The following is an 11,459-nucleotide window of genomic DNA, read 5'->3' as shown; positions in this document are numbered from 1 at the left end:
TATTTAAAACCTGAAATTTCTTCTTTTCCAGAGACTCAGTTTTTGATTGACAGTGTGTTTTGATGATTCATTGTCTTGTTGAAACAGAAATGGTCTGTTATGCTTCAGGTCCAGAACTGTAAAATTTCCTAATACAATTTGAATTTACTGTTCTCTCGGTGACTCTCCACAAATGCACAGCTATATATTTTTTAAATATGTTCTGCTATATGTTTGTAAACTGGATCTTTTGCAGAAGTCTTTGGCATTTCCTTTTTCCACTCGACACAAATATGGATTATGTGCTATAAATTAAGCCAAATTGTGCTTGTGTATAACTGCAACAGATCAAGACCAGGTCATGTTTTATCAGCTGGTCTTGTTTTAGGCCTAGAAAGCCTAAGCAGCTTATCACAAAATTAACCAATAACATGGGACCTGCATTAATTGATAGCCCAGATTTGTGGTGAAAGTTCCCATCAAATTTATGTGTGATTAATTTTTCTGGTTATGCTGACATGTTCCTGGCAAGTTGCAAAATAAGCCAGTAATCAAATCATGTAAATTCAGGTTTACAACAAACCACACAAAGCTTTTAATCAAGCAGCTATATTAATTTGGTTATTCGCTGTATAATGTGGTTATAATGTGGTTATAATGTGGTTATCGTGTGCATCCATGCATGTAATGATTAACAGCTGTGTGCTAGACTGAAGATCCGGGTTTTAATTTTCAGGAAAATCTCTCATGGCAACTGAAATAACAGGAACTGTTTGAAACTGTGCTTCTGCTCAGAAAACTCTAAAAGATCTGGAGTTTTTTTTGTATTTTTCCTATATTATTGTTGCAATCCATGTGGCAATTCCACTAAAACAAACAAAAAATATTTGCAGCGCCAACTAACAGATGTCATGTTTTGTGTCCATCTTACCAAAGGTCCCTGCGGCCAAATATTGCACTAACACCCTGCTTGAGTTCATGCCGGGCTCACATGATCCATATTCATAAAGACACAGCCTTCATTTACACAAGACTTTAAGGCAGGAAGTTTTCTCCCGTCTTGTTGTAGTAGGCATAGTATTTTTTGGTGTTTTAGTGTTTTGGTGCTGCAAAAAGTTGTCTGTATTGATTTAATGCTGCTTATTTCAAAGTAGTGGGTGAAGGCACATTTAGGGACTCAAAGTGAAATGTTAGTCAGGCGACAACTGGCAGAGTTTAGTGCGGTACAGCTACACAGCAGCCTGATCCCAGGACAGCTTATATCCCATTTTTTTCTTTAAGGATTATCCTCAGAAACATGAGGCTCATTCTGATGCGATGGCCATCAGTTTTTAATTTTTTATCTGTGTTCATGTTTTTCCTGATTAGAAAAAAAAACAACTAAAAACGGTTAAAGGTGCCGTAGCAGCATCAGAGTCTTAATTACAATTGAGAATAAGGCACAGTCTTCCATAAAAAAGTTTCAACAATAGCTTTAGCATACTGACTTATCTGAAAGTTCCTAAAGCATAATTTGTTGGATTCCATTTGCACACGTGTAGAGTCAAGACCATCTCTTTTATTATTATATTGCCACCTGGACTGAAATTATGTCACCAGCTAAGATTTATATGCTTATGATGACCAGCTGGGAAAACTCTATTATCATGACACTGGCTATTAATGTCTGTGTGTAATATAGATCATCTTTTAAAGGGAAGATAAAATACTCTACTTATTTATTCACTATAACCCACATGAACATTATTTGTGTAAAACATTACACTTAAAGAAGTTTAACATGTTTAATTGTTTTTTTGTTTTGTAGGTTTTACTTGTTGGCCGCCTCATAGCTTGTTCTTGTGAATGTCTACATGGGAACCAAAAGTGTGAATAGTATTGTAAATGGCCTGTATTTGTATAGTGCTTTTCTAGTCCCTAAGGACCCCAAAGCGCTTTACTCAATCAGTCATTCACCCATTCACCCATTCACACACATATTCACACACTGGTGATGATAGGCTACATTGTAGCCACAGCCGCCCTGGGGCGCACTAACAGAGGCGAGGCTGCCGAACACTGGCGCCACCGGGCCCTCTGGTGGTCAGAGGGCCCGGTGGCGTATAGTATAGCAAGTTGACAGAAAATATTACTTTTGACACTTATCTGGTGTGCATGCTAATAGGTAGGAGAACCAATTTATACCTTAAGTGAACATTTTGACTGGAAGATTGTTTCTTACCTGTGTTTTCTTACAAGGGTGTTCCAACAAAAAGAGTCCCCAGACTTCCTGAGTGCCTCTTCAAGGTGCCAGGTAGCACCAAGTAATTTAAAAGGGGATTAGACAGTCATATTGGTTTTTGTTTTATTTATTATATTTTTTATTTTATTTTAGATCATAAGTATCTAGGCCAGTAGTTGTTGTGATCTATACAGTGTTGATCCCACATTGATATCAGTAAGTTATATTATCAGATAAGTTTTGTGTTTTGTTTATTATTTTAATGGTATGGCTTGGGGGTTAATTACCAGTATAGTCTATGAAAGACTGCCAGTTAATATCAGAGGCTGTTACTGGAACCATGTCCCACCACTCGGCTACATTGTTTTAGTTTGTGTTTGTCAGTGCTGGTGGTGAAACCTGGTTGGCTTGTACCTCATCTCTGCCCCAAGCCTTTAACTGAAAATTTCTCATGGTGAGCGTTGGATAAGGACTATAATAAATTTGTTTTGACTCTAAATGTGGCTAAAAAGGAGACCTTTCATATACTAGATGGTGATATGACCTTTAAAAGTATATCCAAAATGCACTCTGTGAAATTTTCGCTATCATCATAATTATTAATCTGGGGGAGTTCCTACTATTAAAACGATGACAAATCCCATGCAGATGCATGGTGTTGAACAATGGTGACAGAAAACATCATGCTGACCAGAAATTAGATTTAGGCTTTAGACTGTGACTATGTTAATGGGTGTCAAATTGATTTGGTTGTTGTCATTTCAATTCAAATCAATTCAGTTTTATTTATATAGCGCTAAATCACAACAACAGTCATCTTAAGATGTTTTCTACTGTAAGATAAAGACTAAACAGCAGATTTAACAGAGTTTAAATTAGTTTTGAGCCCTTAAATGTTCTCCTATGCCTCACCTGTATCCTTCAACACAACCTGAACTCTCTTAGGCAAGCTTTTCTGAAATGTCCTTAAGTAGTTTTCGGTAATAGTGCTCCAGTTTTGTTGAAGGACGTTCAAAGCTCTTCTTTGTGCTACCAGTCTGTTTGGGATCACTGACATTCTGACTCATTCACTTGGATACTTTCCAGATTTTAGGATTATTGTGTAGTGAATCAAAATCTGAATGCAATTTTCTGTGTTCATAATAAAAGGATAAGCGGAAGCGAATTGATGGATGGATGTTCATGTCATCAGTTTTGACAAGATCCCAACACCACTGGCTGAAATGCAACCCTAAACCATGAAAGAGCCTCCACCATGTTTTACAGATGGCTGTGGACACCCACTTTTGTAACTCTAAAAGTCGTCACTGATAGTCTGTCCAGTTCTTGTGTAATTTGGCATACCTCAGCCTTTTTTTTTTCTTGTTTCATTATTTCTCTTGACTTATTGACAGAAACCTTTACAGTGAGAACATTTCTGAGTCTTGGGTCTCAGTCACTGATTTTTATTCCTTTTTCTACAGGACATGACTCTCAGATACTGCTTATCTGCTCTAGATGCGGTTTTAAGCCTGACACTTCTTCTTTTGCTCTCCACTTGTCAAGTTTTCTAAGATTTTTGAAGGACAAACTTCCCGCCATGTTGAGATAAGCCAAGTTTGGGACTAACACCTCTTTGGAAGTCACTGTGGGTGTAAAAATACTATTTTATTCCTGTTAAACTGAGATACATTTGGCTCTTTTTTTTTCGTAGATACACAAAAGAAATTAGAACAAATGATGTGTTTACTTGGCTGCTACTAGTAGCAAAGTGCATTTAAAACTGATTCTTTGCTAAGTTTTCTGCTTTGTGTAGACACAACACTGGGTCATCTTCTGAGTTAAGTGAATTTTTTATCCTTGAGTAGATCATTATTGAGTACCCCAAAAAACAGAAAAACACGTTCCCCTGAGAATGATTGGATACAAAACCTGGACTGAAAATAAAGGAAATGTTTGTATTTTAACTTCCTTTTAAAATGGAACTTCCTGCTCGGAAGGTGAAAGGTTACGTGACGCTACAATATCTGATTTGGGCCCGCCTTTCTCCCCGCCAAGAGGTATGGGGCGGGTGTGACGTGAGCGCGCATACTCGTACTGGGCGGGCCAAATGTTGCCGGTCACCGACACAACTGGGCAAACTTTTCACAACTGTAGTAACGTTGACCAAAAGGCCACTGCTTACTGGCAGAGGAAGAGAGAAAGCTGAGGCGCGCAAACTTTGCAGTAATTTTGTATGATTTTTGACGTTTCTATCGCCTCTGTGCACGCGGAGAAGCGCAGTCCCATAATAAAGTCCTTATTGGCGCTCGGACCAGACTGCCTGGACTCCATAACATACTACTGCGAAGATGTCAAGTTTCCTTTGAGAGAGACACATTTCGTGGATTTAGGTGAGTCTGTTTATGTACTTCTCTAAGATTTGGGAGCTTTATTAAAGCACACACCAGATCTAGACGGCTGGAAAGTAAATGTTGGTGGATTTTTTTCCACTGGCACTGTACGTAGATGTGTTGATTTGCTAACAACTTATAGCCTAAACTTTGGTCCTTATTGTTTCTTGAAAGCCAGTTGGGCTTGGTTGAAATGTTTCTTGTTTATCCGGTTTTACTGTTTCTTATCGGACGGTGGGCACTCGTAGCTGGCGTACGTGACGCCCACCCTTAACCGTAGGACGTTTTTCCACCGGAAAGCAGACTCGGCATAAAAATAAAGTATCGTTCCTCATGGTGGAACTTAGTAATTATTAACTGTTTGCCAAAAACGTATTAAACGTTAAAGCGAGCCGTCACTGTTGCTTTAGGCACGTTCCGCGCCAAGGATTTCAAAAAACTGTTTACCTGCGCGGGACACTATTAACTTCCTCTCCGCTGCCTCGCGCCGCGTTCTCATTGGCTGCTTCAGATAAAAAGGGCGGTACCGCCCTGCCGTTGGGGCTGCGATTCGGTGGAATGTACGTCAGTTACCGCCAATATTAATCATGTTTTGATGAGTTTTAAAAGATTTCTATGACAAAAATTACCAGGAAGAAAAGTCATGGTGTTTGTTAAACTGACACCGTGAACATTATTAAACTCATAATTGTTTGCACTGCCGGTTCCCGGCAAATATATTTACCCCCAAAAGAGGTAAGATTTTCTCTAAAAATGTATATATACATAAGTAAGATTTATAAATATAATAACGAAGAAATCTGGTCTGCAGGTTTAATTTTTTATGGCTATTTAAGTGAATTGCCTTTGTATATGATTTTTCTTAAAGTATTTGATTGTTTTGAACTATACCGTTAACATAGGTAACGTAATACCTAGATAACTATAGCTCATATGATCCTTATTGAACTGTTATGCTAACTTGGAAACTGACCCAGAAGTCTCATTCAAAGCTTAATAAGTACAGCGTAATATGGCCACGTTTAGATAAAATTTATTCGTATTTTTTTATTTTTTTATTCTTACATTTCAGTATTAACCAGAGAAGAAATATGAGGCTTGCATCTTAATATGTCTTCTCCTTTTCTCACCAGGATGGTGGTTTTGTTGCACCCCAGGTATTGGTAAAAACAACAAAAACGCCAAAGACATTAACTGGTTCGTGTGGTGTCTTAGTGGACAACCAGATCACGATGGGTCCCCTCACCACACCTAAAAAAGGGAGGGAAGTTGGTTCAGTTGATCCCTGGACACCGACCTCCAACCTCAAAATGCTCATCAGCGCTGCTAGTCCTGAGATCAGAAACCGAGAAAAGGAGCTCTGTATGGACAACGATGGGCGGGATAGTCTTGAATCTACACAGGTACAAATAAAATACTAGAGCTGATGTCACAGGCATCTTCTGGTATGTTGAGATGGTAAAATAGCTGTTCTTGTCTGTTGTCTTTTTTTACAGGAGCCTGAAAATGGAGAAGAGTCAGAGAAAATGATTAGCAGAAAAGAGAAGAGTCTGGGGCTTCTGTGTCACAAGTTCCTTGCACGTTATCCAGATTACCCAAACCCAGCCCTCAACAACGACATCTGCCTGGATGATGTGGCCACTGAGCTCAGTATGTCTATTAAGCTCATAGATTGCAGCTAATGATTGATGATGAACTTATTTTGTTTAGCAATAGCTCTTATGATACATCATATCTGAGTTGACTTGTTCTGCTTTAGGCAAAAAAAACACACACAAAAACACCATGATCGTAACTTATTCTGGTTTGTTTCATTTTCTCCTCCAATGAGTTACTTTTACCTAATGAGTTAAGAAATTTTATTTTTTCTCCTACGCTCACAGATGTGGAGCGCCGACGCATTTATGACATCATGAACGTGCTGGAGAGTCTTCACATGGTGAGCCGCTCTGCAAAGAACCGCTACACCTGGCACGGCCGAACCAAACTGGCTGAGACTCTGGCCATTCTGAAGCAGGTGGGCGAGGAACACCAGTACAGCCAGCAGATGCAGCAGATCCGCCAGCGCCTTGTGGAAAAGGAGTTTGACTTTGACGGGGAGGAGAAGGAGAACGAGGTGGCGGTGGTGGACTTGGAGAACGGAGAACACGGACAGAAAGAGCTCTTCTTTGTGGAGCTGCCAGGAGTGGAGTTCAAAGCAGGTGGAGAAGAATTTGTTTTTATATAAACAATGAAATTGTCGTTTTGAATTTTGCGAGATGATACACAAATACTAATACAAAATGAAACAGTTAGGTTCAAACACAAACCTTTGTGTTTATTGTCCTATGTCTTGTCCAGCCTCTGTCAACAGTAGGAAAGACAAATCTCTGCGTGTGATGAGCCAAAAGTTTGTCATGCTCTTTCTGGTGTCTAATCCTCGTGTGGTCAGTCTGGACGTGGCTGCAAAGATCCTGATTGGAGAGGACCAGGCAGCAGATCAAGACAAGAACAAGTTCAAGAGTGAGTACAAAGCCTCATCCAAATAAGGTGTAGTGTAAGGATGTCAAACTCATTTTACTTTGTGGGGCATGTACAGCTCACTTCAATCCTAGGTGGGCCAGACCGGTGAAACTTGTTTTTCTGATGGTGTGAAAACGTTTATTGACACACATTTCTGAGATGTTTTGAGATGTCCTTTAATTATATGACAAAAACAAAAATAATTGGCAAAATTTCTTCTTCTTTTTTGTTTGTTTGTTTTGTTTAATGTGAACACAAATTTCTACAGTAGATTTTGAAAATAATAATAACTTTCTGTCATTTAACGGTGTATTATTACTTATTTACTTGGTGTAGTATGAGTTCTGATAGGGAGTTCTTTTGTCAGTAGAGCGAGATAAGAGAGAATGAAAAGCTGTAAAATGTATGACTTAAAAGTCTAAAATTTAAAAGTCGAAAGTTTTACAAACATCTCCAGTTGGGCAAGATTGGAGTCTTAGGCAGGTCCTTATGTTTGACACCCCTGGTATAAGGTTAATCGAGACTGCGTCATGGCATACATGTGAACAATGCATGAACTCTATGACAGTTATGATTGACGTGGGGGTAAAGGCATCTTATGAAGTTTTAAATATTGATTATGTGTATTTCCTGTTTTGTGTCTTCACTAGTCGATATTAACGCTGTTTGGTTGTGTGTTTGCAGCCAAAGTGCGGCGGCTGTACGACATAGCTAATGTGCTACGAAGCCTGAAGCTCATTGAGAAAGTTCACGTGGCAGAAGAAAGGGGGAGGAAACCGGCGTTCGAATGGGTCGGCCCTGACGATTTCCCACAAGTCATAGGTATCACCAGAACTCCCTGAAAATTTGGCCCTCAGTTATAAGGTGTAGTCGTAGCGTTCGTGTTTTCTTAGCACTTAACTCTTCCTCTAGACTCGGAGAACACCTCAACCGCATGCCCACCCAAGAAGAAAGGCGTACTTGAACCACATGCGTCCGCCGACAACTGTGCCAAAAATCTCTTCTCGTCACCGGGGACCAAACGCAGCTTCACTCGCCACCCGTCCCTCATAAAGCTCGCCAAGAGCATTCAGGATGATCGACGCAAGATCAACTCGGCCCCCAGCAGTCCTGTCAAGAGTAAGCAGAAAAGACATTTCTTCATTTAAAAAAAAAAGTTCCTTCCCCAGCAAATTATTATGAATGATGCAATGAAGCTTCTTAATTTTCTTTTCTTTTTTTAAATTTACTCTTCTGTCTTCATCTGATTCCTCAGTGAACAGTGACTTCCCAAACAAAATGGCCCAGCTTGCTGCTATTTGTAAGATTGAACTCGACCAGGAGTCAGCGTAAGTTTAGTTCCATTTAGTCTGTCGCTCATCCTAAGCTAAATCTTCAGTAATAACTCTGTACGTTTTACCTTATTTGGCTTTTGACCCACAGAGATTGCTTGCACGTGCACAAACTTACCTCATTATATTAAACATTTTGTCGTGTTTCAATGTGAGCATCCACTTTTAAAAAGAGCATAAGAGGTATTCTTTAAATGATTGTCCTGCTTGTGTTGCAGGACTGGAGATGAAGGCCTAAAGCCTGCTGCTGCAGAGGCAAACACAGGCTACGTGTTACAGCTTCCCACTCCTACTTCAGTGGAACCATCTCATATACCGTTACAACCTCCAACTCAGGAGCAGGCAGTCAATACTACTGCCAACCCGATCCCACACGCCATGCTGGCAGCACAGCCATCAGGGTCTGTTGCCTACATCCCCGCGCAGTGTTCGCCCCTGATCCCTGTACTGTTACCTCAGCAGCGAGGGAGCGGGCCCTACGCCGTGTATTTGAACCCTTCTTCGCTCAGGTCAAATCCTCTGGCCAGGCCGCAGCCAACTAGCCTGGCAGTGCGCTCTATGACTTTTGAAGATAAGACTGGGCAGAGCCCAAATGGCCAGTCGGCAGCTAAGAGCCACACAGCCGCCGATGCAAGTCCCTCGGGGGTCAAAAGGCTGCGTTCAGAGTTGGCATCCGAGGGCAGCCCCTCTAAAGCTAAGAGGTCTGACCCCACCTTTAAGGTGAGAAAACTTAAATGTGCCATTTATGTAATAATCTGGTAATAACAACACAGAACTATGTGACTGTATCACCCCGCACTGTTCATTTCTCAGCGCCTGTCTTTGTTCACCTCCTAGGACACCTCGCCAAAGCTCTGTGAGATCCTGCAGGCCCGCCTAAAGGCCCGTCGTGTCGGTCAGCTCACCAGTCGGCCCTCGCCTCGCGCCCTCCACCTGGACCCAGAGTTTGTCAACACCCCCGGCGGGGCTGTAGCCAATCAGACATTAGAGCAGAGTTTGGAACTCCTACTGGACAGAGAAGAGAAGGTGGCAAATTCTGACAGCGAGGCGGGATTAACACCGGTCAGGGCTGTTCCTCTCACACCCAGACAGCTTCATGCTGAGGTAGAAGTGCTAAAAGAACTTCAAGGATCAGAGGATGATCTGTTAGTAGGTGTTCATTCGTTGATTTTCTTTTGTTCTACGCTACCTATCCAGACTTTAATCCCAGCTGGATACTTGATCCCAATCTCCCAGCAGTCCCTCATCAGCTACAAGGAAGTTCAAAGTTCAGGAGCAGAAAGCAACAAGATCTCACCTCCCAACATCTACCAAACACCAACTGCAGGTAAATATTTTATTAAATGTGCTGCTCGAGCTCTGACTGTACATAGATTTTATACTTAAACTGTCAAGAAAATGTTAGGTCTCCAGTTATCATTGTGTGCAGCACAGTAAAGATTGCATAAACAACATCCAAACAACAGAACTGACTTCTTTTACTCTGTCTACAGGCTCCAGACCTGCCCCAGCCCAGGAGATTACGCCCACCAACCTTCGGCTTCAAAGACCCACTAACGCAGCCTCTCCACAGGCCACCCAGCAAGCCCACCGCCTCAACAGTCCCAGTCCTGCCATCTTAAACTTCACCCTGCAGAACCTCGGTCTGATCTCCAGCTCCAGCCCAGGAAGTGCATTTGCTACACCTCAGACTCCAGAGCGTGCCAACACCCTGACCAGTCCATTGCCGAGTCCCCTGACTCTGCAGCAGAGGGCCATGGTTTTCATCAAACCTCTGTCCCCTGTGCACATTCAGCAGACTGTATCCCCACATCAAGTGGCCCTGATCGGTGTACAGCAGGTATAAACAAACAGCGTGGGCCTCTAAACCAGACTTAATCTTTTCGGCTTTCAGACTTCATGGCACACATGGATTTACATGCATGTCATCAGTTTTCTTGGCGGTGTTTTTGAGTTAGTTTCAGTTGTCTCACTGATTTAACAGTTTGAGAGAGGTGCTTCTGATTGTCTGATTAGACCTGAAACAAGTGTTTTATTATTGAGGTGATAGGATATAGTGTTCATATAAGATCAATGAAATGAATATACTAATTTGGTTGAGAAATATTAGTCTAACTAATTATTGTCTGTTTTCTAGCCCCTGATGGCCACCCCTAAAGGGAGCGGGGTCCCCCAGCACAGCTTCTTTCACACACCGGTCTCCCTTTCGCCTCTGGCTGCTGTAGTAAACACTGCCGGACAATCATCCATCAAAACTGTACACATCCCTCAAAGAAAGCTGGACGTTACCACTGATGAGTCCTGAGGGCCCTGAAGGATCTTAGAGTACATATTTGTGTGTGTGGGTGTTGTTTATGTTGTGGGTGGATGGGTGGTTTTTTTTTTCTCCCCCTTTTTAACCTGTTTAGCATTTACACAGTATTCATTACCTCTGAAAACATTTCACAGCAGCTTCACTGCCTTCATTCTTATGACAGCCAGCTCTAAAAAAGCAGGTTTATCTCGATATTCATCAACACTACCGTCGTGCTCATTGTGATGCTTATGTGGTCTGTTTCACAGGAATAGAATGGCATGGGGAGAAATGCAAGAATAAGATTTTTTTTTTTTTGTTTGTTTTGGGTTTTATTTGTTTGCTTTGTTTTTCCATTTCTGCTAATATGGATATTTTTATTCCTTTTTTCAGTTTGCCAGTACTAGTAAAATGACATCAGCACTTGAGTAAAATCTAGCGAGATCACTTTTGCACATACAGCATGTACATGTTAACTGTTACTCCTTGAATGGAATTGCTGAGAACCTGTGAATATTTGTAAGACATCCTAAGACAAATGAGAAATTGTGAGATTAATTTATAAGAAAATTACACTTGTGTCTGATGTCCTGCTAAATTTAAAAATGCTTAATAAATTTTAAATATGTATTTTGTAAAAAAGAAAAGAAAAAAAATGCATCCTTTGTCGCCGTCGTCGCCAACTTATGGACAGATCGCATTTACATTCCCTCTCTAAATCCCTTCATCCCCAATTGTTTGTGGCAGATGGCTGCCCCACC

At 41.2% G+C, this 11,459-nt stretch overlaps 1 protein-coding gene across 3 annotated transcripts; it reads left to right on the top strand.

Moving 5' to 3' along the window:
• Positions 1–4,257: 4,257 nt before the first annotated feature.
• e2f8 (E2F transcription factor 8) lies at positions 4,258–11,307 on the top strand. Of its 3 annotated transcripts, XM_005942075.3 has the most exons (13): positions 4,260–4,572; positions 5,706–5,975; positions 6,069–6,222; positions 6,456–6,773; positions 6,913–7,074; positions 7,759–7,896; positions 7,987–8,193; positions 8,330–8,402; positions 8,624–9,125; positions 9,243–9,509; positions 9,603–9,732; positions 9,899–10,245; positions 10,543–11,302. In XM_005942075.3, the coding sequence occupies exons 2-13, from the start codon at positions 5,805–5,807 to the stop codon at positions 10,708–10,710; spliced, it is 2,637 nt and encodes an 878-aa protein (XP_005942137.1). In that variant the 5' UTR covers positions 4,260–4,572; positions 5,706–5,804; the 3' UTR covers positions 10,711–11,302. The 3 variants fall into 3 exon arrangements, with proteins under 3 accessions (XP_042084472.1, XP_005942137.1, XP_042084473.1); XM_042228538.1 differs by having other exon boundaries at positions 4,258–4,572; positions 9,243–9,732; positions 10,543–11,307; XM_042228539.1 differs by lacking the exon at positions 4,260–4,572 and adding an exon at positions 4,594–5,307 and having other exon boundaries at positions 9,243–9,732; positions 10,543–11,307.
• Positions 11,308–11,459: the final 152 nt, after the last annotated feature.

The sequence above is a fragment of the Haplochromis burtoni genome, unplaced genomic scaffold (assembly GCF_018398535.1).
Source record: "Haplochromis burtoni strain Fernald_Lab_line unplaced genomic scaffold, NCSU_Asbu1 Contig_330, whole genome shotgun sequence".
Classification (NCBI taxonomy): domain Eukaryota; kingdom Metazoa; phylum Chordata; class Actinopteri; order Cichliformes; family Cichlidae; genus Haplochromis; species Haplochromis burtoni.
Note: the sequence above shows the minus strand (reverse complement) of the source record. Positions and strands in the feature narration are given on the sequence as shown.